Genomic DNA, 21,453 nt, shown 5'->3' on the forward strand with positions numbered 1-21,453 from the left:
CTTGGGCGAGCAGCAGACGAGACCTTATAGTGGGTACTCTGGCTTTTGTGCAGCCACGACGTTGTCGATGCCGGATGTGACATTTTGTTAACCCTTTTTGAGCTTTTCCCTCCCAGTGTGCGTTGGAAAGTCCCCTAAAACCTGTGTGGTTCAAACTCTGTTGTGACAGAACCCTATTTGGTCTGCCTCTGGTGACTGGAGCCAGGCCATGACTCGAAGGTCTGTCTCTACGGCCGCGCCATGAATCCAAGGGCGAATTGAGAGCGTTCCTTGAAGCTTCGATTGCCGGGCACCAGTTAATTCCACAATGTTCCAGGTCCTGGTCATGAGGAAAGTCTCGGCCCCATTCACAGAGCCATTCCTGGCACTCGTCCTATCACACTTGTAGCTTGTAGTCATTATCGGGTAGGTCACACTAGAAATGTAAGTAATCTAATAAGCTGAAGCGCTTTTCAACTTCACCATGTCCGTCCAGGTCTTCAAACAAGGTGTGGGAACGACACCACCGCTCTACGCCCCGCTTCCACACATCAGCCACTGAGCCTGAATTTGGGTCTGCTCCACACCTCCCAGAATTTCCTAGAGCCGGAGTGATCCCTACCCAAAGAGTTGTACAAGGCCATGCACCTTATATTTGGGTGGGCTGACTCCTCTGGAGCGCCTTCAGGCCCCATGGATTCAGCAGGTGCCTCCACTGGATTCCTACTGGTGGGTCAACCCTCGGAACCAGTCAGACCCCCCTTGCATCTGTTCAAGTCACAAGACCACCACGTTCTCTGGATCCTATTCCAGTGACATTGTTTCCGGTGCCACCGATGCCCCATGCTGGCCCGAACTCATTGTTATACACGACTCCGAAACAGAGATAGACCGGCGTTCCCAGACAGACACCAGCACCAGTCGAAACTCGATCTTCTAAATCTGAGCCAGGCCTACTTATTTCGATTGGTCCTGTAGGGAGTACGATTGAGAGGGATCTGAAGATCGTTATGGCAACCCCCAACCCCTTGGAAGAACCTGAAGATAACTGGTGCAAAGAACTGGCGGATGCCAGTGGTTTGGACACCTCCCCAGACACTGGCTTAGTGAGTCTCTCCTCCTAGTGCGGATACAGAAGAAGGGGCTTCATTTGTCATGGTGGTGAGGAGGGTGGCTGAGGTCCTGGACCTTACACTGCCATCGATGGCATTCAAGACAAGACTGTTAACAGCGGTGTTTCAGCAGAACCTTTCCTCCCCTTTAATGAAGCCCTCACAGATGTTCTGCATGGGGCTTAGGGCAACTCTTACACAGGGGCTCCTGCGCACAGGACAGTTGCTGCCACCACTACCACACTCCTGGAACCAAGCTTTCCTCACCCACCACCCCACAGTGGAGAGCCTGGTCATGCAGGCCTCCACATCCAAACTCAACCCTAGTGCGTTCCCTACCACACTACCGGATAGGGAATTCAAGAGGCTAGACACCTTCGACAAGAGGATGTTCTCTTTTGCCAGGCTTGCACTTCGATTAGTGAACAATGCATGCCTCTAGGACCGGTATTCCCACACAGTTTGGGATTCTGTTGCACAAGTGCTGCCCATGGTCTCTGAGGAGGCCCAAGCCATCCTGACCCAGGCTATTGCCGATAGCAGGGATGCTCAAAGTACACCATATGCTGCGGCCTCATTGCAACCGACTCACAGGGCAGAGTGGTTGCTTCGTCATTGGCAATCCGATGCCATGTCTTGCAAGGCTGAGATCAACTGGCTTTTCGGGAGGTGTCCAGGCATCCCTTATGGACATGCTCTCAGCCGCCTCTTTGGCAATAATGCAGAGCAGATTCAGTGCTCAAGCGCTTTAAGGACAGCAGGGCTGCTGCCCTGTCGCTAGGATTCGCCACAGCCCGCGCCAGCCCCACTCTGCCTTACTCTCGTTCCGTGGTTATGGTAGGGGCCTCCAACCATGTCCATTTCCACCCACCAAGGCCAACAGACTTCCCAGTTCTTTCGTGGTCATGGGGTGACTCCAAGCCCTGAGGGACCCCAGACCAGAGGTCTGCCCAGTCTGCCACTCTCCCAGCAGCTGCAACCTCCAAACCCCTTTAGTTTGCCCTCTTACCATCACGGGCAACCGGTCGGTGGCAGGATCAAGCACCATCTGTTCCGCTATCAGTTCTTAACATTAGACAAATGGGTACTCCAGATTGTTCTACGGGTACGGGATTACACCATTCCATTCACTGAAACCCATGCTACCATCCTCAGATAAGCTAATGGATAACCACCTCTCCCTGCTCCATCATGAAGTGCAAGCTCTTTGGCCAAAGGAGCCATTGAGAAGGTCTCGGCATCAGAAGTTTGTTGTGGTTGTAATTACTGCTACTTTCTGGTGCCCAAAACTATAGCAGACCCTATACTAGACCTGGGCCCTCTCAACTTCTTCCTGAAGAAAGAGAAATTTAGGATGTTTACATTAGCTCAGGTCCTGTCTGCCATGGAGCCTGGAGACTGGATGGAAGAGTTGGATTTGCAGGACGCCTACATACCCATCGTGGTTGCCCACAAGCGTTACCTGCGGTTTATGGAAGGCCACAAGCACTTTCAGTTTGCTGTGCCCGCTTTTAGACTTACCAGCACCCCTCAGGTGTTTACAAAGGAGATGGTGGTGGTCGCCGCCCCTCTGCAGAGGTCGGGGGTTCCAGTATTCCCCTACCTCGACGACTGGCTGTTGGTCTGGCTCGTCCCAGGCTGTCGTCTCCCACCTCCAGACTACGGAGGATTTCCTGCATTCACTGGGCTTCACTGTCAACGTGGCAAAATCACACCTGACTCCCTCTCAGTTTCTCCCTTTCATTGGAGCTATCTGGACACAGTGCAGTTTCGGGCCAATCCTCCAGAGTGATGAGTCCAGGTTATTCAGGCTATAATTCTGATATTTCAGCCTCTATTCTGGATCTCACTGAGACTGACTCTGAGGCTGCTGGGCCTCATAGCCTCCAGCATCCTGCTGGTAACGCATACCTGCTGGCATATGCAGGCTCTGCAGTGGGATGTGAAGTCCCAGTGGGCGCAACTTCAGAGGTCTCTCCGACCTGGTTCAGTTATCGGAGGGAACAGAAAAAGATCTCCAGTGATGGCTGATGAACTGCAATTGGGTCAGCGGCAGATCTCTCTTCCTTCCCTACCCAGAGCTGACTGTGGTGAGAGATGCATCACTTCTCGGTTGGAGTGGTCATCTGCAAGAAGTGGAGATCAGTGGACTTTGGTCTCCAGGGGAATCTCTGCTCCATATCAACCAGTTGGAGTTGAGAGCGATACACCTGGCAGTGAAAGGCTTTCTTCCTTTCATCAAGGGAAGGCTAGTTCAGGTGTATATGGACAACACTACCGCCATGTGGTATTGCAACAAGCAGGATGGGGTGGGGTTATGTACCGTTTCAAAAGTCTCTTAACATGTCTGGAATGTCAGGATATATTTCTGGTCATACAACACCTGGCGGGATATCTGAACGCCAGGGCAGACGAACTTAGCCATCAATGCCTCACAAATCACGAATGGCCCGGTGGTGGTGAATGGTCTTTTAGGCAACTGGGGAGAACCTTGGTTATACATATGCTGAGAAAGCGCAATATCAGCACTTCTGCATGCTGGAGTTTCCAAGGCGGCTCTCACTCACAAACGCATTTTGCTGTCACAGCAAGATGGCAAGGTCCTGCACTCTAACATTCGTACGCTCTGCCTTCATGCATGAAGATTGAGTGGCGGCAACTGACAGTCTTTGACCTTCCTTCAGAAGCCTGCAATGTCATTCTGGCATCCAGGTGTCCCTAAACCAAGACAGTATACGCCAGCTGTTAAGAAAAGTTTGTGGCTTGGTGTACTTCCAAAAATGTTGATCCCCTCTCTGCACCTTTCTCCGAGGTGTTATTTGTTCTATTGTTATCCCGGCAAGGCATTTCTTTGGGCACAGTAAAAGAGTATCTTTCGGCCATATCAGCTTTATTGCAGTTGCTGGATCTGCCCTACCTATTCAAGTTACCTATTGTGACCGATTTTCTAAAAGAACTCCAACCCATGTTTCCTCCAAAAACTTTCATCATGCCCCAATGGGACCTGAACTTAGTCTTGACATTTTCAATGTGCTCCCCCTTCAAACCCATGTATAGCTGTCCACTTCTTCTCTTGACCATCAAAGCAGTCTTTCTAGTGGCTATTAGTTCGCCCAGGAGGGTTAGCAAGCTCTCTCTGTGCAGCCTCCATTCGCCAACTTTTTTCTAGACAAACTGCTTCTGAGAACACGTGCCTCCTTCCTGCCAAACGTGGTGACGCCCTTCGACATCGGCCCGACCATCACTTAGTCGACCTTCTTTGCTCCGCCTCAGCCTTCCAAAGAGGAGGAGAGGCTCCATCATCTGGACTCAAAACAAGAGTTTTCGTCTACATATATATCGTATCAAAGAACACATGGTGGATGATCAACTCTTCATTGGGTTCGCAGGACGGAAGAAGGGAAAAGCAGTGCAGAAACGGACCATCTCCAGATGGCCTGTACTCTGCATCAATATCTGCTACCCACTGGCCAAAAAGCAACCCCCATGAGGGCTTGCAGGCTCTTTTTACCAAAACCAGGGCAGCAACCACTGAATTAGCTCGTTGAGTCCCCATCCTGGACAACGGTCAGGCTGCGAAGTGGGCATCTCTGCACAGGTTTTCCAAGCACTACTGCTTGGATAGTCAGGTCCACTGGGACTGGCATTTTGCCTGTTCGGTTATTCAAGCCTTCCTGGTCTAAATTGTTCTCAGACCCTTCTCCGGGAAGGTATTGCTTGGGTATCTATTCTAATGTAAGGAATCTGCAACTATAATTCTCTATCAAATGAACAAGTTCTTTAACTTCAGTAATGCCTTATCTGGTAGCGACTATGTAGCGATAGATTCCTTACTGACCCTCCCATCCTCTCCGCTTCTGTTTACTGATTTTTCCAACTAGTATGGCCCCTGTAGGTCCTTTGTATTTGCACAATTGTCCATCAGCAATATTGTGGCTCCGTTCTTTTGGTGCAAAAATGTCACAGAAAGAAACTGATGTCAGCAGAGGCAATCAATGCCGCCTACTGGCATGTAGAGGTACTGCTAGAAAATTTCAAGATCCAGTCGGACTCCTGGGGAATATTCTAAGGTAAGGAATCTGCAGCTAGACAATTTTTCTGGTTCAGTTGCTATTGACATTGAAACTAAGTAATTGTAGTTATGTTATTAAAACGACTTTCCGTTCAAGCATCTTAACTGGTGTTGTAGCAAAGTATTGTGCTTGTCATATCCTCAACTGTGTGAGAACTGGGACTAGGAGGATTGGTGATGGGTAGTAAAAACAATTACTTACCAGTAAGCTTTATTTTTCTGAATCATAGTTCTCCTTGCCCGAAGTCCATTCCCCAGCCCTTCCCGCCTTACTTGCACCTTCTAGACATTTTATTTCGACGTGAGAATAAATAGGAGGTGGGAGGGGAAGTATTTCACGGGGTATAATAGTGAGAGAAAGAGGACCAGCATCCTTTTTTTCTTTATCGTTTACATAAAATACCTGTCTGAGAGGTGGGGACCCCTCAACTACAGACGCAGAGGACCATGTTTACCCTCAGCTTGAACAGGTCGGGAATAAAGGGGTGTGTGTGTCTTGCAGGCCAGTCAATTTCAGGAAAATACGGTGCACTGCACCAGTCGACATGAGTACTGCCACGCTCAGAGGAGACCGGCGACCTCCCCATCAGGAGCCAATTGGGGCAGGCTCTTGGGAGGGCCCTTATCCCAAGAAGCATTGGTAATGCATCGGTTTCGCCTATGTAATGAATAAAGAGCTGTTTTCATCAATCATCATATGGGAGAAGGAAAGAGCTCTCTGAAAGATAACACGGGAGTGGAGAGGATGTGGCGCAGTGGCCAGAGCTGCTGACTCAAGAGCTGGGGATCCCGGTTCAAGTCTCGGCAGCGCCGCACAGCATCCTGTGATTCTATGAAAATCCAGGTGATACATTTTTATAAGTTATTCAAAGAAAATCCACTAGGGTTTAGAGGATGGAGTCACTCAAGATATTCCCTGAGGGAAAAGACTTTTTATTTTTGTAAATAACCCTCACCCAAGCTACTCCCTCTCAGCATTCTCTGCCTGCCCGTGGCTCCGTGGACGGAGGCAGAGAATGCTGAGAGAGGGAGTAGCTTTGGTGTAAGTGTGACTAGAAGCGTCCCTCCCCTCCTGTACAGAGCTCATGGGGCATCGTAAAATCTCATCAAATATATGAATTAAAACAAGACAACCATACTAGGTGGTTACTAAAGCAACATACCGACTGGGTATTGTATAAACTAATTAAGAAATCACTGTATAGGTATAGTGTGAATACACATACCTGTTGTAAGGAGTGATTAGAAGGGATCAACTCTATTTGGTCCTGACGAAAAAGCAATAGGGGCAGGCATTGAAACATGTAGCCCAGGAGCCTACACATACATTATATTGTGCACCGTCCAACAATCCCTTTTTAACCATATCAGCCACTAGATTCAATAAAGTTTAGGTTCCTAGTGGCCAGGTATTTTTACCTTTCCTCTTCACTATTAACGGACCCTTTTTCACTCCCACTCTAGTTTTTATAATGTAGTCCCCACCTCTCAAAAGTGCTCCCATGTCTCTGTTGGTCACCGCACGCCCTGTCCCGCAGCGGGGCGGGAAGAACCCGATGATGAAGCATGCCACAAGGGGCCTTTTGGTGGGTGAGGGTTAATTTAAGAAAAAGAAGTCTTTTCCCTTAGGGAATATCTGGAGTGATTCCAACCTCTACACCCTAGTGGATTTTCTTTGATTAACTCACCTCGTACAGGAGGCCCGGTCCACTACGTACCTCTCTCTCCCCTTTTGAATATTATTGATAAATTGTTATATAAATATGCTGCAAGAGTAAAAGGCAAAGCTTTATAAAAATATAGTTCCACCAAAGCGGATGATAACAGTATTTCGGTGGCAGGAAACTGATAAGAGAAGCAGAGGAGGAACAAGCATTGCTAAATGCAGGAAAATATGCTACAGCTAATAGAAATGTAGGAATGGTAAGTGGCACTCACAAGAACCAATGAGAAGCCAGGAAAGAGAGGAGGTGGGATATAAGTCCCTTCTAAGTTTATATTAAAAACAATAGATTTCTGAAGCAGAATGCAAGCCCTGTGCAGGCGACATCTAAAAATGCATTGGGCCTCTGCTACACGACATATAATTAAAAGTCGGGAGCCAGGGAGCCTCCCCCCTCATATGGTAGTTGAAGTATTCTCTAGCTGCATTTTAGCAGTTTCCGTTTTCCTGCCCAGGACAGTCTTGTGAGGATGGAGTATCCTTAACGGCAATTGGTAAAATAACCTTCCACAGGAACATCAAACAAAGGGGCTTATTTACAAGCCCATTACGCCGCCAGTACGTCATATTTTCCCATTTTAAAAGTGATGCTCCGGCGGTGAAAGGGGCTTGTAAATAAGCCCCCTAGTGCCTTCCTACCAGTTGTTTGTTTGCTCGGGGTGGTGAAAATGCTGCACAAGTAACATCTCCACGGACACTGTGCTACGGTGTAAGATGAGAAAATGAATATTGTATGAAAACAAACGGGCCAGGTGTCTTTCTGGGTGTCGTATTCCTGCCATGAAATCCCCTTGAATGCAACACGTGAAGGTTAAATTACCTGTCTGGCGGAAACGGAAAATTCAACTGACAAATAACACAACCCCGAGCAAATCAACGAGTCTCTATTTTAAACTGACAGCCGTTCATGCAAAGGGAAGACCTCCGCGCGCTCCATTTAAAGAAAGGAGACTTAATTAAAAATGTTTTTTTCGAAACAGTTCCTTACATTTTATGCGTCTTTATTGTTTTTACATATTGCTTTATATGCTACAAAATATATTGGTCTTTGGTAGGTATTCGCCATTATTGCGTTTACATGTTGCAGGTTTGTCAGTCACTTTAAAGCAGCACAGTGGCCTAAGTTCTCTCCACACATGGAAAGCCCTTTGAGATTCCCTGACAGTGTATGTGATGTCACACTGAACTGTTGCCTCCCATTCTAAAGTTCCTGGTAGGTTTGTCTGGTATAACATTTAGTGGGACGTACCATTACCGAAAAGCTGCGATGTTACCCTAGGTGGTTTCCCCAGGTGATTATGGGCAATCACACCTTATCGACTGGCACAGTGCACCCTCATTTGGATTCCAGCCGGCCCTCACTGGTGTACGAAATAAAAAAAATGTCTGATAAAGTAGGTGAGGAGCACTTCTTATAAATAATCGCATTTATTGTGAATAAGGTCTAAACATGCTTGCCCAACGTATGGTTCGCAATTTTGTTTTTATAAACAAACGTTATTGCATTTCAGTCCGAACGGGCCCATAGAACACAATACAAGGTACACACAGAGTACAGACAAAGCTAGGCAGTCCATACAGGGCAATGCATCGAGTAAACAGAGCAGCAACCTTACAAAAGCAGGGGCAGCTGGCATGGCTCGCAAGGGGGCAGGCGGGCGAATAAAATAATTAAAATAAACGTACCTTTCCACCGGGTCCCATGTCTCTGCTCCTGCTCTCCTGTCTCCACTCCAGGAACAGGAAGCAGGCAGCCAGGCTCCCTCCCTTAAACCAATCACAACGCTGCAATGACACAGCGCTCAGCTAGGGGCTGTAGGGTGGGCATGTTCTACATGTGCTGCAGTTCGGGTTCCTCAATTTCCCCTTTCTACCACGGACAGAGTGATTTCTCAGTCACACACACACGTACACATCACACGCTGGTGGGGCCCATAACACCAACATTCATTCTAATCAATCTATCCGTATAATTTTTATTCAGAAAAGGGGATAAGACATTTGGGTTCCGAACTACACTGCTTCCCTTGATGGGAACTCGCTAACATCACTTAACAGAATCCCTCTACTCCTCCTCCCATCAAGGAGAAACAACAAACTTGATCGATGAATCATTTAGTTGTAATTAGCTTAATGACTCCTTAATTTTCTGACTCAATCAATAATACATTTCAATCAAAGAACAACGCAACACATGAATTTAATTAATCTTTTCTTTATCTAAATCAAATGCAGGTTAAACCTAATTAGTACATTTTAGCTTTTGTCATATTTACCTATTCTGGCTAATTGTCGTTTTCTAAGTCAGAATCTGGTCCTCAGTTAAATCGTCAAAGTTCTGTTCTATCATGCAGAGTCACCGTCCTCTCCGTCAGCATAACATCAGGATACTGGATATGATGAAGTGCGTTCAGAACGACCCTCTCTAGTCTACTATTATTTATACTAAAAATTTACATTCAAAGGTTACAATCTTCTTTTCCAGAGCTTCTCATTGGTCAATCAAAGTACATCTTAATTCATTAGGAAACATTCAATGTCGTTCCCACAGGCTAAATGTTCCAAAACGAATGTATGGGAACGTTGGCAATTCATGGTTTAGGTCGCAACAATTTGTATTGAAGGGTTGGCTTTTCGCCTGGTGCAGCCTTGATGGGCACAGCGATGACAGTTCACCGGCAGGTCGCAGCTGCTGAGGTTTGCGCAGGCGCGTTTCTCCATTCCCTTCATTGCTTTTACTTCGTAAGGTCTGATTCAGTCGGCGGCCATTTTATAGCAGGCCCATATGGTCAACTTAAGCAAAGAAACACAAAAACTTCATTAATACATTGAAATGGTTAAACAGTGTCATTTCCCTTGCTAATACCCATATGTGTGTGCATTTATCTAGCCATATGCCACGTCCAAAGCCATTATTACTTGTTTATTTAAGCGGAATTCATGATAACATAAGCAACGTTTATCCTATTAATATGCATACAGACTTAGTTTACATATTATCTTTACCCATGCAAAGCAATCCCACGTATATTCTCTCGGTTAATAAGGTTGATTAGTTTCTTAAACAACACTCTATAAATTATTATGATTAATCATTAGTCATTTTAATACAAACATATATAAATGGATTGGGTATATAAAAAGAAAACATTTTACCCGCTCCATCAATCCCCCCTTTGGTGATTTTATCACCATAAACAAATCCCACAAAAATCAATTTATTTTCCCTTTTATGGAAATTCAAAATGTTTTCTTGCTCAATTATAATTCTGTTTCTCCTTCATCTTCTCTTTTTGTTTTATCATACATACTCTCCTTCCATTCTTCCAATTCTTTCTCTTCAAAATCCCTTTCTTGTTTCTTTTCCTTATTTTTGATAATTTCTCGTCTAATTTCCTTTTTATTTCTTTTATGTCTGCAACACATACATCCTAATCTAAGTATTAATAATATGAAAATCACACACGTTAATGGAAATAATATTTTCCCTAATATAGTACTACCTAATTTACCTAAGAAAGTCTTAATAGCAGCCATCTTATTACTAATTTTAGTCCAGATACTTTCAACCTCCAGTGGTACTATTTCAGCATGCAGTTCAGTAATATTTTTAATATATACCTTTAGATCTTTGCTTTCATCAGGAATGTAAGTGCAACAATGTTGAACTTTCAGCATTCCACAGACTCCACCCTCTTTTGCCAATAAGATATCAAGGGCAAGTCGATTTTGCATAATCATAGCACGCATGGCAACCATTTCAGTGTTTACCAAAAGGAATCCTCCAGCGGTGCTTGTTGACAAGCGATCCACTATAGTTGACAATTTCCGAATATTATTTGCATTCAAAGATATTCCCACTGCTGGTATCAAGGCTCCAAAAATATCACCTACAATTTCTAACCAAGTTTCTCTTCTACTATGCATTAATAGGTTATGTGGTCCACTATTTTCTACTCTATCCATGTGAAAGATCTTTGGAAAGACCAGGCCAACATAACATGTGCCATACCAATGGTCGGGCAACCTGTAATAAGCCTTGTTCCCACAAATATAGTACAATCCAGGGAAAACTGGATCTTATCCGCCTCTAAATCTCCATTCAGATGCAATAAAATATGTATCATGACACTCACTTGTCCCTATATAATAATAATAATCATATTGGGATCTTTCCCTCATAATACATAATTTGCCTTTCTGTGGTGAATCTATAGCTATTGTTGGTCTAGCTTCACCATTTGTCTCCTTTTTCCCATCTATGTCCCAAACATTTTCCCCTACTTCATGTCCTTCTGCCTTTTTATGCATCTTCAATCTCCTTTCTTCGACCAGATCTAGAATTTTTTTCTCTTCTGTCTTCAAACTGCAAGTTAAATTGTTTCTAAAAATATATTCTAAGGTTAGTTCTTTAGTCTCTATAAAAATCTCACCTAGTACAATAGCAGTTTTAGCTGGATTCAATTCATTATTCATGGGTAATTGTCCAAGAATGTTATCTACATTAGACAGGTTATATTCTAATTTCCCTACTTGATAAAATATACTTGTTAAAACGCTACATGTTATTCCATAAATTGCTGGAAGGTGATGATAAGTCACTCCTTCTGAAACAGAGGCAGGCAACTGCATACATACGTAGCAATCCCTTACGTCCATTGTTTTTACATATTCATACAATAATTTTGAAAATACACTGCTAGAAAAATCAGTTATAGACCTATCCTTGTGTAAATGTTCAGTGCTTGTTTTAAATGGAACTACCTTTTGTGAATTCTTCACTACATTAGTCTTATTCTCGGTATGCCCTTCTAGTGTATCTAAAGTTACTTTGAAAGAGATCAAAAGAGCAAGTATGCTCCAAAGAAGCATTAATAATCCTGTACAACAACAACACATTTTACACCATCTTCTCATAAAGGTACATCTACTCTTGTTATCATCTATGTTAGCCATCTTGTTAATTTGACCATGTCTTTTGACTTAGCCTCTTCTACTCCACTCCTCGTACTTTCACCTGAAAGAGCTAGGCACTTATCAGGTTATCTTAGTCCTTCAATTTCTTATTCAATCCTTTATATTTCTACAAGGACCTTCTTGAAATTACTCAGTTTGGCATCTCATCGTTTTTCACTTCCTTCTCATCATCCACAAACAGAATTTCCTGATCTTCCGCTTCTTCTCCGATATCGGATAGGATAATGTAGGAGAGTGGAATCTGACTAATGGTTGCCCCCAACTTTTTGCCTGGTATTTAAGTGGTTTTTGACTAGTCTGGCTGGGATCCTGCTATCCAGGACCCCAGCCTATCTGCTTTCTCCCTAAAACTGTTGTGAGTACTCTAGGTACAAACATAATTGGATGCTGGGCATGCCCTTCCAGTCCCTTGTAGATGGTACCCTAGGTACCCAGGGCATGGGTCCCCCAGTAGGCCTACCAGGGCTGCAGCACTTATTGTGCCACCCTGGGACAGCCACCCAAACTGACACCACCAGGCCACTACTGTAGCCTGGGTAAGGTGGTGCTAGCACCCCTTACAGGGATGTAGGTACCCTATGTCCCATACAATTACAACACATATACTCTCATAGGTCACCCCTATGGCAGGCCCTGGTAATCCTACAGGGCTGGGTGCTGAGGTATGTGTGAGGGGGGACCCCTACATGAGTAGGACCTCCCTGCAGCCTTCGTAAAACCGTTACTGGGTTGTTTGTAGTGTAGCCATACCATATACTCTTACCGCATTATAAGTTATTGCGTCATCGCTGTAACTTGGGACTGGCTACACAGAACCATATCGTGTTTGGTGTCAAACATGAAGGAATCATACCCCCAGTCCAGCCATGGGCATGGGGGCACGATTCCCCCTTGCTAGGAGGGTGATATGGGAAAAGCGGTAGATTTTAGACACCAATTTAAAAGTGCACATGTACCACAAAATGGCTACTGTCCGCCACCTACACGACTCTGGCTGGCTGTTGCTGGGGAAAATCCCAGCCTCGCCAGCTGGACAATAGGGTTCCTGTGGCAGGGAGGTGCCAGCACCTCCCCAGACAGGATAATGTGGATTGGAACAGGGTGGGTGCACCAAATGTCCATTCAGAGTTGCACGTAGGCAGCTGCAGAGCCCCAACTCTGCATACACCGCCTGGAACCGGTTCAGGGGCATCCTGCCCCTCGCCCAGGCGGGAAACACACAAAGGGGAGTGGGTGTAGCCACCCTTTCCCGCCTCTACTCTGATTGGTAGGCTCGCTTTGGGACCATCCCCTAATCTTGGGGATATATGGGAATAACTTTGCCCTAGAGCCTTAGATTCGTCCAGAACTTTACAGAACTGACCTTCGACGAGCTGCTGCCCAGCTGACTGAAGAAATCTCCCTTGGGATAAAGGAGTTATCCCCCTGCTTGGCAGGCACCTAAAAGACTACAAGATACCCGGTTGGAACTTCGTGGCTCTCCCGACCTTCGACGCCTTCCAGCAACCTCGAGGTGGGTCTCCAGTGCATCCCAGCGTCCTGTGAGTGTGCCCAGCAAGTCTGAGTACCCTGGACCACGTGGGTGTCGAGATCCCCGCATACCCCGAGACACCGGCCACTTCTTGTCCAGCACACGACCCCGACCAGTGGGGAAGTTGTGCTTTGGCCCATTTCTGAGCCAACCATCCAGCAGCATTTGTGCCGACCCTCAGCTCCCTGGCCCGCTCCGGTGGCCCGTGGGAGCCCTTTTACGCACTCCATTTTGCTGCCTTCCGCGGTCCCTTGTCCCTCGACTTGTGGGCCCTGACGGAGGACAATCTTTGCTTCTAAGAGTTCCCCTGGTTGCTCCAGGCCTGCTCTACGCTCCCTGCAAAGGAGAGCACCCTCAGACCTCGTGGGTCTGCACCAGCAGCTGCTTTGTCCATCTTGCGTGGGTTGCGGTTGCCAATGCTTAGTGGATCCAATCGGGACACTAACACCGCAGCGACCCTCAGCCGACGTGGGACAGTCGCCCTCCAGAAGCTGGCCTTCCTTGAAGCCTCCCGGAGCCCGTGACTGCAGAGCCCAGCTGTACCGCCTACACCCGAAGCACCCGACTTCCACGAGCTCCTTGCTGTGAGCTCCCTGGTCACTTGCTGTGACCCAGACTCTGTCCCCTCTGCTTTCAGGTTCATCTTTATCTTCTCTTCAACTTCAGTCTTCACGACTTCCACGACACTCGCAGCTAGCAGCAGTTTGGACTACTTTTCCATAGGAAATCAGCCCGCGACCCGACACCAGAATCGACCTATGCACCCGGCTTCCCTGGGGCAGGTAACAGTGGTACTTCGGTACTCCCGTGGTGGTGGGCTCCCCAAAGCCTTAAGTCTCAAGCCTTAACTTTGTACTGTTGCTAGAAGTGTCCTTTAACTTTAAATATTCAACCGCGACATTCTCCATAGGCTATCATTGCGATCCCGATAGCAGCTCTTTGCACTGCACGCGACTCCCGTGGGTCCCCTTCCTCTTAACTGTGGGTGGATTCTGAAGGGGCAAGCGATCCTGAATGCCCTAGGCATTGCCTGTAGAATTGTCGTGGTTCTTATACCACTATTTTAGTATATGGTTTGGTCCCCCCCTGGGGCCCATTGATTTCTGTGCTATTTATTGTGTTTAGAAATGCTTGTTTGAATTGTAACTTTGCCACTAGCCACATAAAGTGACTGTGGGATTCTGTCTAGAATAAATACATATATTTTATATATATACCTGTGTGGGCTACTCTTTCATTTGGTTATTCAAGAGGTTATTATGGTAAAACAATAAGCTTAACACTCCTTCAAGACTTAGCCTGAAGGCTGCTCTCCACAGCTACCACTAGGATAGCTTTCTTTAAAGGTTGTCTTAAACCTATCATCAATAAGAGTCGAATTGGACTGGTGCAAGGTGTCCCTATAACTAGGAACAGCATATGCCAGGCCAACTTCTCACAGATAACTCTCAGGATTTCCGCTGTTTCTTCTTCCTCCACCACTTTCAGTAAAGTCTCCTCTGGATTTCCTTGACTATCTACCTCTTCTCCTTGTTCAGGCAGTGCCACATACGTCCATTCAGGTGACTTAAACTTCTGGTTTGGTTTTCTCGATCGTTTGTTTTCTTCAGACACTTCGGTCTCTCCCTCTTTTTCTTTGTGCTGACTTGTTACTTCGTTCACTTGTTCAGCTTTTGACGGTTTGACTCGTGTCAATCGATATCTCAGTATCTTTATTTTGTTTGGCCAAAGGTCTCCTTTAGCATTTCTTCTTGTTTTGCCTTCTTTACGGTTTCTTTCCTTGATCCAAGTCCTCTTCCTCAGAACTCGACCTTCTGGTTCACTGTCTTCAGATTCTGACTCATTTGGCTTTTCTTTTCCACCAGCTACTTTCTCCACCTCTGGTGTTGACCGTACTTCTGTCCCTCCTCGGGTCTCCGACACACGATCTTTCTGCTTGCTGTTTGTCCCTTCACCTAACTCAGTGTTGGGTGTCCCTACACCTCCTCGGGGGTCTTCCGCAGAAATCTGTCCCTCTCTCTCTATTTCTGTCCCTTCTTCTCTTTCAAGAATTTTCTCAGGTGGAACTTCTCCTACTCTTTCATCTGGTGTGAATGTTACTTCTGTCGAGACCTTCTTTTCTTTTCTCTTCCTCTTTCTGTGCTCGCCACTGGTGTTTTGTTCGTCTCCAGAATCTGAACTATCTGAAATCTGCAATCTCTTCCTCAGGATTTCTTCTCTTGGAGTTGGAACTAGTCTTGGCTTCTTTTCCCCCTTTTCGGGATTTTCTTTTGTCTTTGAATTCTCATTATCTGAATCAGCACTTGATTCCGAATCATCAAAATATTCTTTTCCAATGCTATCTGCTGGATTTGGAACTCTCAAAGTGTGACTTGCATGTATCCAATTTTTCAGTCCAGCACACTTCACAGCAGTTGTTGTGGTCAGGATAACTTGCCTTGGCCTTCCCCACCTTGGAACCAAGCAATTCCTTCTTCTGTGGACTTTAATTCTCACCCAGTCACCTGGGCTCAGGTCATGAGCTGGTTTTCTCTCAAGAGTGGTGGCATCCGCTCCAACCTGGTGAAACACAGAATGGACTGCGTCAGCCAGGCCTTTACAATAATCCAAAATCATGTCATCAGTTATTGTCATCAATTTGTTGACTGGAACAAATACGTGTATCATGGCTCGTCCCATGATAATTTTGTGGGGACTCAAACCTGTAGTTCTGTCTGGAGTAGATCTGATTGTCTTCAAGACTAGAGGCAAGACATCAGGCCATTTCATTCCTGTGGCTAAACACATTTTCCCTATTCTGTTTTTGATCGTACCATTCATTTGTTCAACCACACCAGAAGCCTCTGGTCGATAGGCACAATGTAGTTTTTGTTGTACACCCAATGCTTCACAAATCAATCCCATGATCTCATTGTAAAAGTGTCCTCCTCTGTCTGATTCAATGGTCACTGGGAACCCAAATCTTGGGATGAATTCCCTTAACAAGAGCTTGGCCACTGTGATTCCATCATTTCTTCTTGTTGGGTACGCCTCCACCCACCTGGAGAACAGACAAACTACCACCAGAACATACCTCAACTTGTTATAAGGGGGCATTTCAATGAAATCTATTTGCATTCTGGTGAAAGGTCCTCCATCTTTGACAGAGACTCTCTGCTATCAACCTGAATTTTGCATTATAACAGGTCTGCTTAAAGGCCCTTATCATGGCATCTTTCCCTAGATGTCCTTGTCCATGATACATCCGTGCCATGGTTGACATCATGCTATCAGGCATTACTGGTCTTCCATCCCGATAGACCCACACATGATCTTTCTCCCTTGGTGCACAACCTGCTTTTACCCACTGTTTCATTTCTTCATCTCCTGCTTCATCCTGCAACTGCCTCACTTCTTCCCATGTTCCCACAACGTTAGTAAACATTAGGGAGCAAGAAAATATTTCCTTTTCCTTTGCCCTATTGATTGAATACTGATTTCGGGCACAGTACTGAGCCATGTCATTTGCATATCGGTTCCCAGTAGTGATATAATCACTACCTTGACTATGAGCAGCACATTTTACAACTGACAGTTCTTTTGGCAACTGTAGTGCTTCAAGCAATTTTCCCCACCACTTCTGCATTCTTTATAGAAGTTCCACTTGAGGTCAGGAAACCTCTCTGTAGCCAAAGTTGGCCAAAATCGTGGACAACTCCAAAGCCATACTGGCTGTCAGTTATCACAGTCACTCTCACATTCTTCCCAATTTTGCATGCCCTTGTCAATGTCACTAGTTCTGCTACTTGAGCGGATTTAACTCCTTTCAAGTGTGATGCTTGTATGACTGCAGCAACTGTGCATATAGCATAGGCTGCACTCAACAATCCTTCATCTGTTCTCAAACAAGATCCATCCACAAACAACACAATCACTTTCTGGCAATGGTAAATCTTTTATGTCTGGTCTGGGTTTCGTGCAAAAATCAAGCACATCCAAGCAATCATGATCAACATCATCTCTTACCTCCACTCTCTCTGCATCTGGCAATAGTGTAGCTGGATTCACATTCACACATCTTTCCAGACTCACATTGGTTGCACCTAGAATGACCTTCTCATACTTAGTCAGCCGACTATGTGACAAACTGTTTTCGGCTCCTTGTTAAAAGGATCGCCACATTATGAGGTACAAACACTCTTACTGGATATCCCATCACAATTCCCTCACTCTGCTCTAGACTTCTGCAGGTAGCAGCTACTGCTTTCAGACATCCTGGCAAACCTACCACCACTGGATCTAACATTGACGAGAAATATGCAACTGGTCTTCTCAATCTTCCATGTTTCTGTATTAACACAGAGTGCACATCCGTTTCTCTCACTGCAGTACAATTCAAATTCCTTCTCATAGTCTGGCATCCCCAGAGCTGGGGCTTCACAAAGGCGGTCTTTTAATTGTCTGAATGCTGCCAATTCTTCTTTGTTCAACTCAAGGGGGTCTTTAACCTCACTTTTTGTCAATTTTACCAATGGTTTGGCAATCAGGGAAAAGTTACTTATCCACTGACGACAGTAGCCAACCATCCCTAGGAACATTCTCACTTCTCTTTGAGTCATTGGGGCTCTCATTCCTCTAATAATTCTGATTCTGTCTATGGTTACTTTTCTCAGCCCATTTTCAATGTTATGTCCTAAATATTGTACTTCTTTTTTACAGAATTGTAATTTTGTCGGAGATACTTTTAGTCCTCCATCTGCCAAATGATTCAGCAAAGCTATCGTGTCCGTTTCACAAGCTTCGCGTGTTTTTGACGCCACCAATAGGTCATCAATATACTGAACCAGAACTGAATTTTCATGCATGGTTAGACTTTCCAGAGATTTCTTTAGCAACTGATTGAAAATTGAGGGGCTCTCTGTGTACCCCTGTGGGATTCGGCACCATGCCAAAATACGCTCTCCAAACCGAAATGCAAAAATCGGCTGGCTGTCATGATGCAACGGAATGGAAAATAAAGCATGACACAAATCAATTACTGTGTACCATTCTGCATCATGGGGAATCTGATACAAAATCACTGATGGATTTGGAACAATGGGACAACATGACACAACGATCTTGTTAATCTTTCTCAAATCCTGCACAATCCTTAACTTCCCATTGGGCTTTTGCAGTCCCATTATAGGCGCGTTACATGGACTGCTCACTATTTCCCTCAATACTCCTTGTTGAATCATTTTCTCAATTAAAGGTGTCACTCCTTCAATTATTTCAGGTGTCAGTCTATATTGTGGAATGTTTGGATAAATTACTCCTTCTTTTAGTGTAATTTTTACTGGATCTATATTTCTCATAAAGCCTACATCTCCTCCAGTAAAATCACAGACTCCTGCCTTCACTGACTGCTTCAATTCTTTGGGTAATTCATCAGGGTTGAATACTGCATAAGTTCCAGTAATTCCATTTTCTTGATTAGCTATTGTCATTTTATACAGTACATCCTCATCTGGTGTCTCAAATGCTATTCCATCTGGGGTACAGAATATAGTGCAATTCATTTTGCACAGTAGATCCCTTCCTAACAAATTCACAGGACTGGTATCGCACACCACAAATCAGTGCATGTCTGTGAATTTCCCTATTTTAACCTTTACCGGTTCGGTAAGGTAGGTCCTAATCTGGGTGTTTGACACACCAACTACTTGGAAGGTTTCATCCGAGAGAGGAAGATTCTTCACGTCTGCTGACCTGACAGTAGATCGCGTAGCTCCAGTGTCTACTAGAAAAGTAATGTTTTCATCATTAACTTTCCCATCCACAAATGGTCCTGTCTGATCTATTTCTAGAGTTGCGCCAAGTACGCACTCTTCTTCCTCTCTTCGGCACCGTCAATAATTCTCCTCTGACTCACTCTCGTCATTTCGCAGCCAATATTGTGAAACAGCGCTCGCGCGTTGTGGTTTGTTTACCTGTTCTTCATTGTAGAGTCCAACTTCTTTGCTATATTTCTGGGTATTTCTGCTTTGCGGTAATGGCGGTTTTGACACCTGATTCTGTGGATTAACAGCCTTCTGCTGTTGCTGCGGTAGGCCACTCACCTCACACTGCACCTGTGGATTCAATGATGGATTTTCATTATTAGTACTTGGTGGATATTTACACTCGGATTTCCAATGCCCTAACCTTTCGCAATTGTGGCATGGAAACTTCTTTTTGGCTTCTTCTATATTACCCTTTCCTGGGCCAAATCTCGGTTTGATTCCTGGGTTATTGGCTTGTTCGACTAGCTGAGCTTCCTGTCTTTCTGCGACTTTCACTTGAGCCCACATTGCCTTTTCTTTTAGTTTTCGCTGCTTTGCCTCAATCTCATCACTAAAGTATTTAGCATGTCTCAGGATTTCATCAATCTTCTTGCTTTGCCAATCTACAGTGTGCTGCTTGATCATTTCACCAATTTCGGGACGTAAACCATACAAAAATCTGTACACAAAATGACTTAGATCCTTTTCTCCCAGATTTTCATCTCCACTAAACTGTTTGAAAGCTAGTATTAGCCTTTCATAGTAAGCATGAACTGCTTCTTTCACTTCCTGATGCGTTCGATCTATTTTAACCCAATCTGTTTCTTTGGGAGGCACTTTGTTTTTCAAAAACACCATAACTTGCTCGTATTTCTTCATTACCTCGGGGTCTGGTGCTCCTGTTTTGGGATCTCTCGAGTATTCTTTAGCTGGCCAATCTATGACTATTTTGCATTCTGCTCATAAGTCGGCTGGCACTATTATATCAAATAGGCTATTTAGATCAATCCACAGCACCTTTGACAACTTAAAAAATCTGTCTACCTGTCTGTATCACTCGACGGGCTTTTCTCGCAATCGAGGGAAGTCATTTGTAAATGACAACATGTCCTGGCTTGTCCATGGGACATGCACATATCCCCCTCCTGGAATCTCTCTCATGGGAAACTCCGTCACTACCTTTTCCTTTTCTCTCACAGGAAATGCTGAGAAAGTTCTGTCTGAGGTATCATCCCGCTTTCTATACCACCTGCTTTTCCATTTTTCCACATCTCCCCATTTCCTGAACAATGTGATTATGTCCTTAATCTGCCCTATTCGTCCTGCAGTGTTCAGATTTTCAATATCCTTTTCGGTGAAATCCACTCGGTAAGGCTTCTGTAAAGCTTTTACCTTGTCCATGTCAATTCCCATTTCACTTGCTATTTCTTATAGTCTGTCATGTAAATTCTTTGCTCTCCAAGTGACACTCTTACATAAGAACAACAGCTCCTCATCCTGGTAATTTTTCAGCTTTTCTGTGGGAATTGTCCCTACTATTAATTCTTCTAACACCATGCGTAATTTTGCCACATCAATGGTTTGGGATTCTTTCTCTTTACCTTGCAAACCCTTCAGCCATTCGCTCAATTCGTCTGTAGTTATACCTACTGATTTTTCTACATTTCCTGGTTCTGTCATTCTCTGTGGTTCTAATATCGGTCCCCCTACCATTCTGCTTCTTTCTACAGTATCAGGATTATAAAATGGGTTATTTGACACATGTAATTCCCCTTCACTCATGGTGTGTCTCCAAGGATTTACTGTTAGACCATGCTCACTTTCTTTCTGCTTCTCAAAAATGGGCATAACTGGACCTATGGTTACAGGGACTGTAACTGCTTCTAGATTTTTAGTCAATTCTCTTATTTTCTCTGTCAATTCTAACGTGGTTTTTGCTAATTCCCTCGAATTTTCACTTTCAGTCTTATTTCCCATCTCTCTGTCCCTAAGGGAATTCCTTCTCTTTACCTCTGGAGTCGTAATTTCTGTTTTGATGATTCGCAGGGTTTCCCTCACTGGAGTACCTGAGGTCAGTGTCTCCGATTCCTGTCTGTACGGAGGTGGGCTTTTGTAAAACATATCATTTAAGACATCATCCTCTATTTCATTTGCTCCACACCTTCTAGGTTCTACATTATGCCTTTTTTCTATACATTTCCTTCCTTCACTTTCCCCTGCAGTTCTTACGGGAAACAGTCCTTCAGTCATACTTGCGTCTCGCCACCTTCTCATTC

At 44.9% G+C, this 21,453-nt stretch overlaps 1 protein-coding gene across 1 annotated transcript in view; it reads left to right on the forward strand.

Moving 5' to 3' along the window:
• Nucleotides 1-989: 989 nt before the first annotated feature.
• C12H16orf86 (chromosome 12 C16orf86 homolog) overlaps nucleotides 990-21,453 on the forward strand; it is a 184,119-nt gene continuing 163,655 nt past the window's right edge. Inside the window, exon 1 of the mRNA XM_085637048.1 lies at nucleotides 990-1,085. Within this exon, the coding sequence (XP_085493174.1) occupies nucleotides 990-1,085 (96 nt within the window). The remainder of the gene's footprint in view (nucleotides 1,086-21,453) is intronic.

Source organism: Triturus cristatus, chromosome 12 (assembly GCF_964204655.1).
Source record: "Triturus cristatus chromosome 12, aTriCri1.1, whole genome shotgun sequence".
Taxonomy (NCBI): Eukaryota; Metazoa; Chordata; class Amphibia; order Caudata; family Salamandridae; genus Triturus; species Triturus cristatus.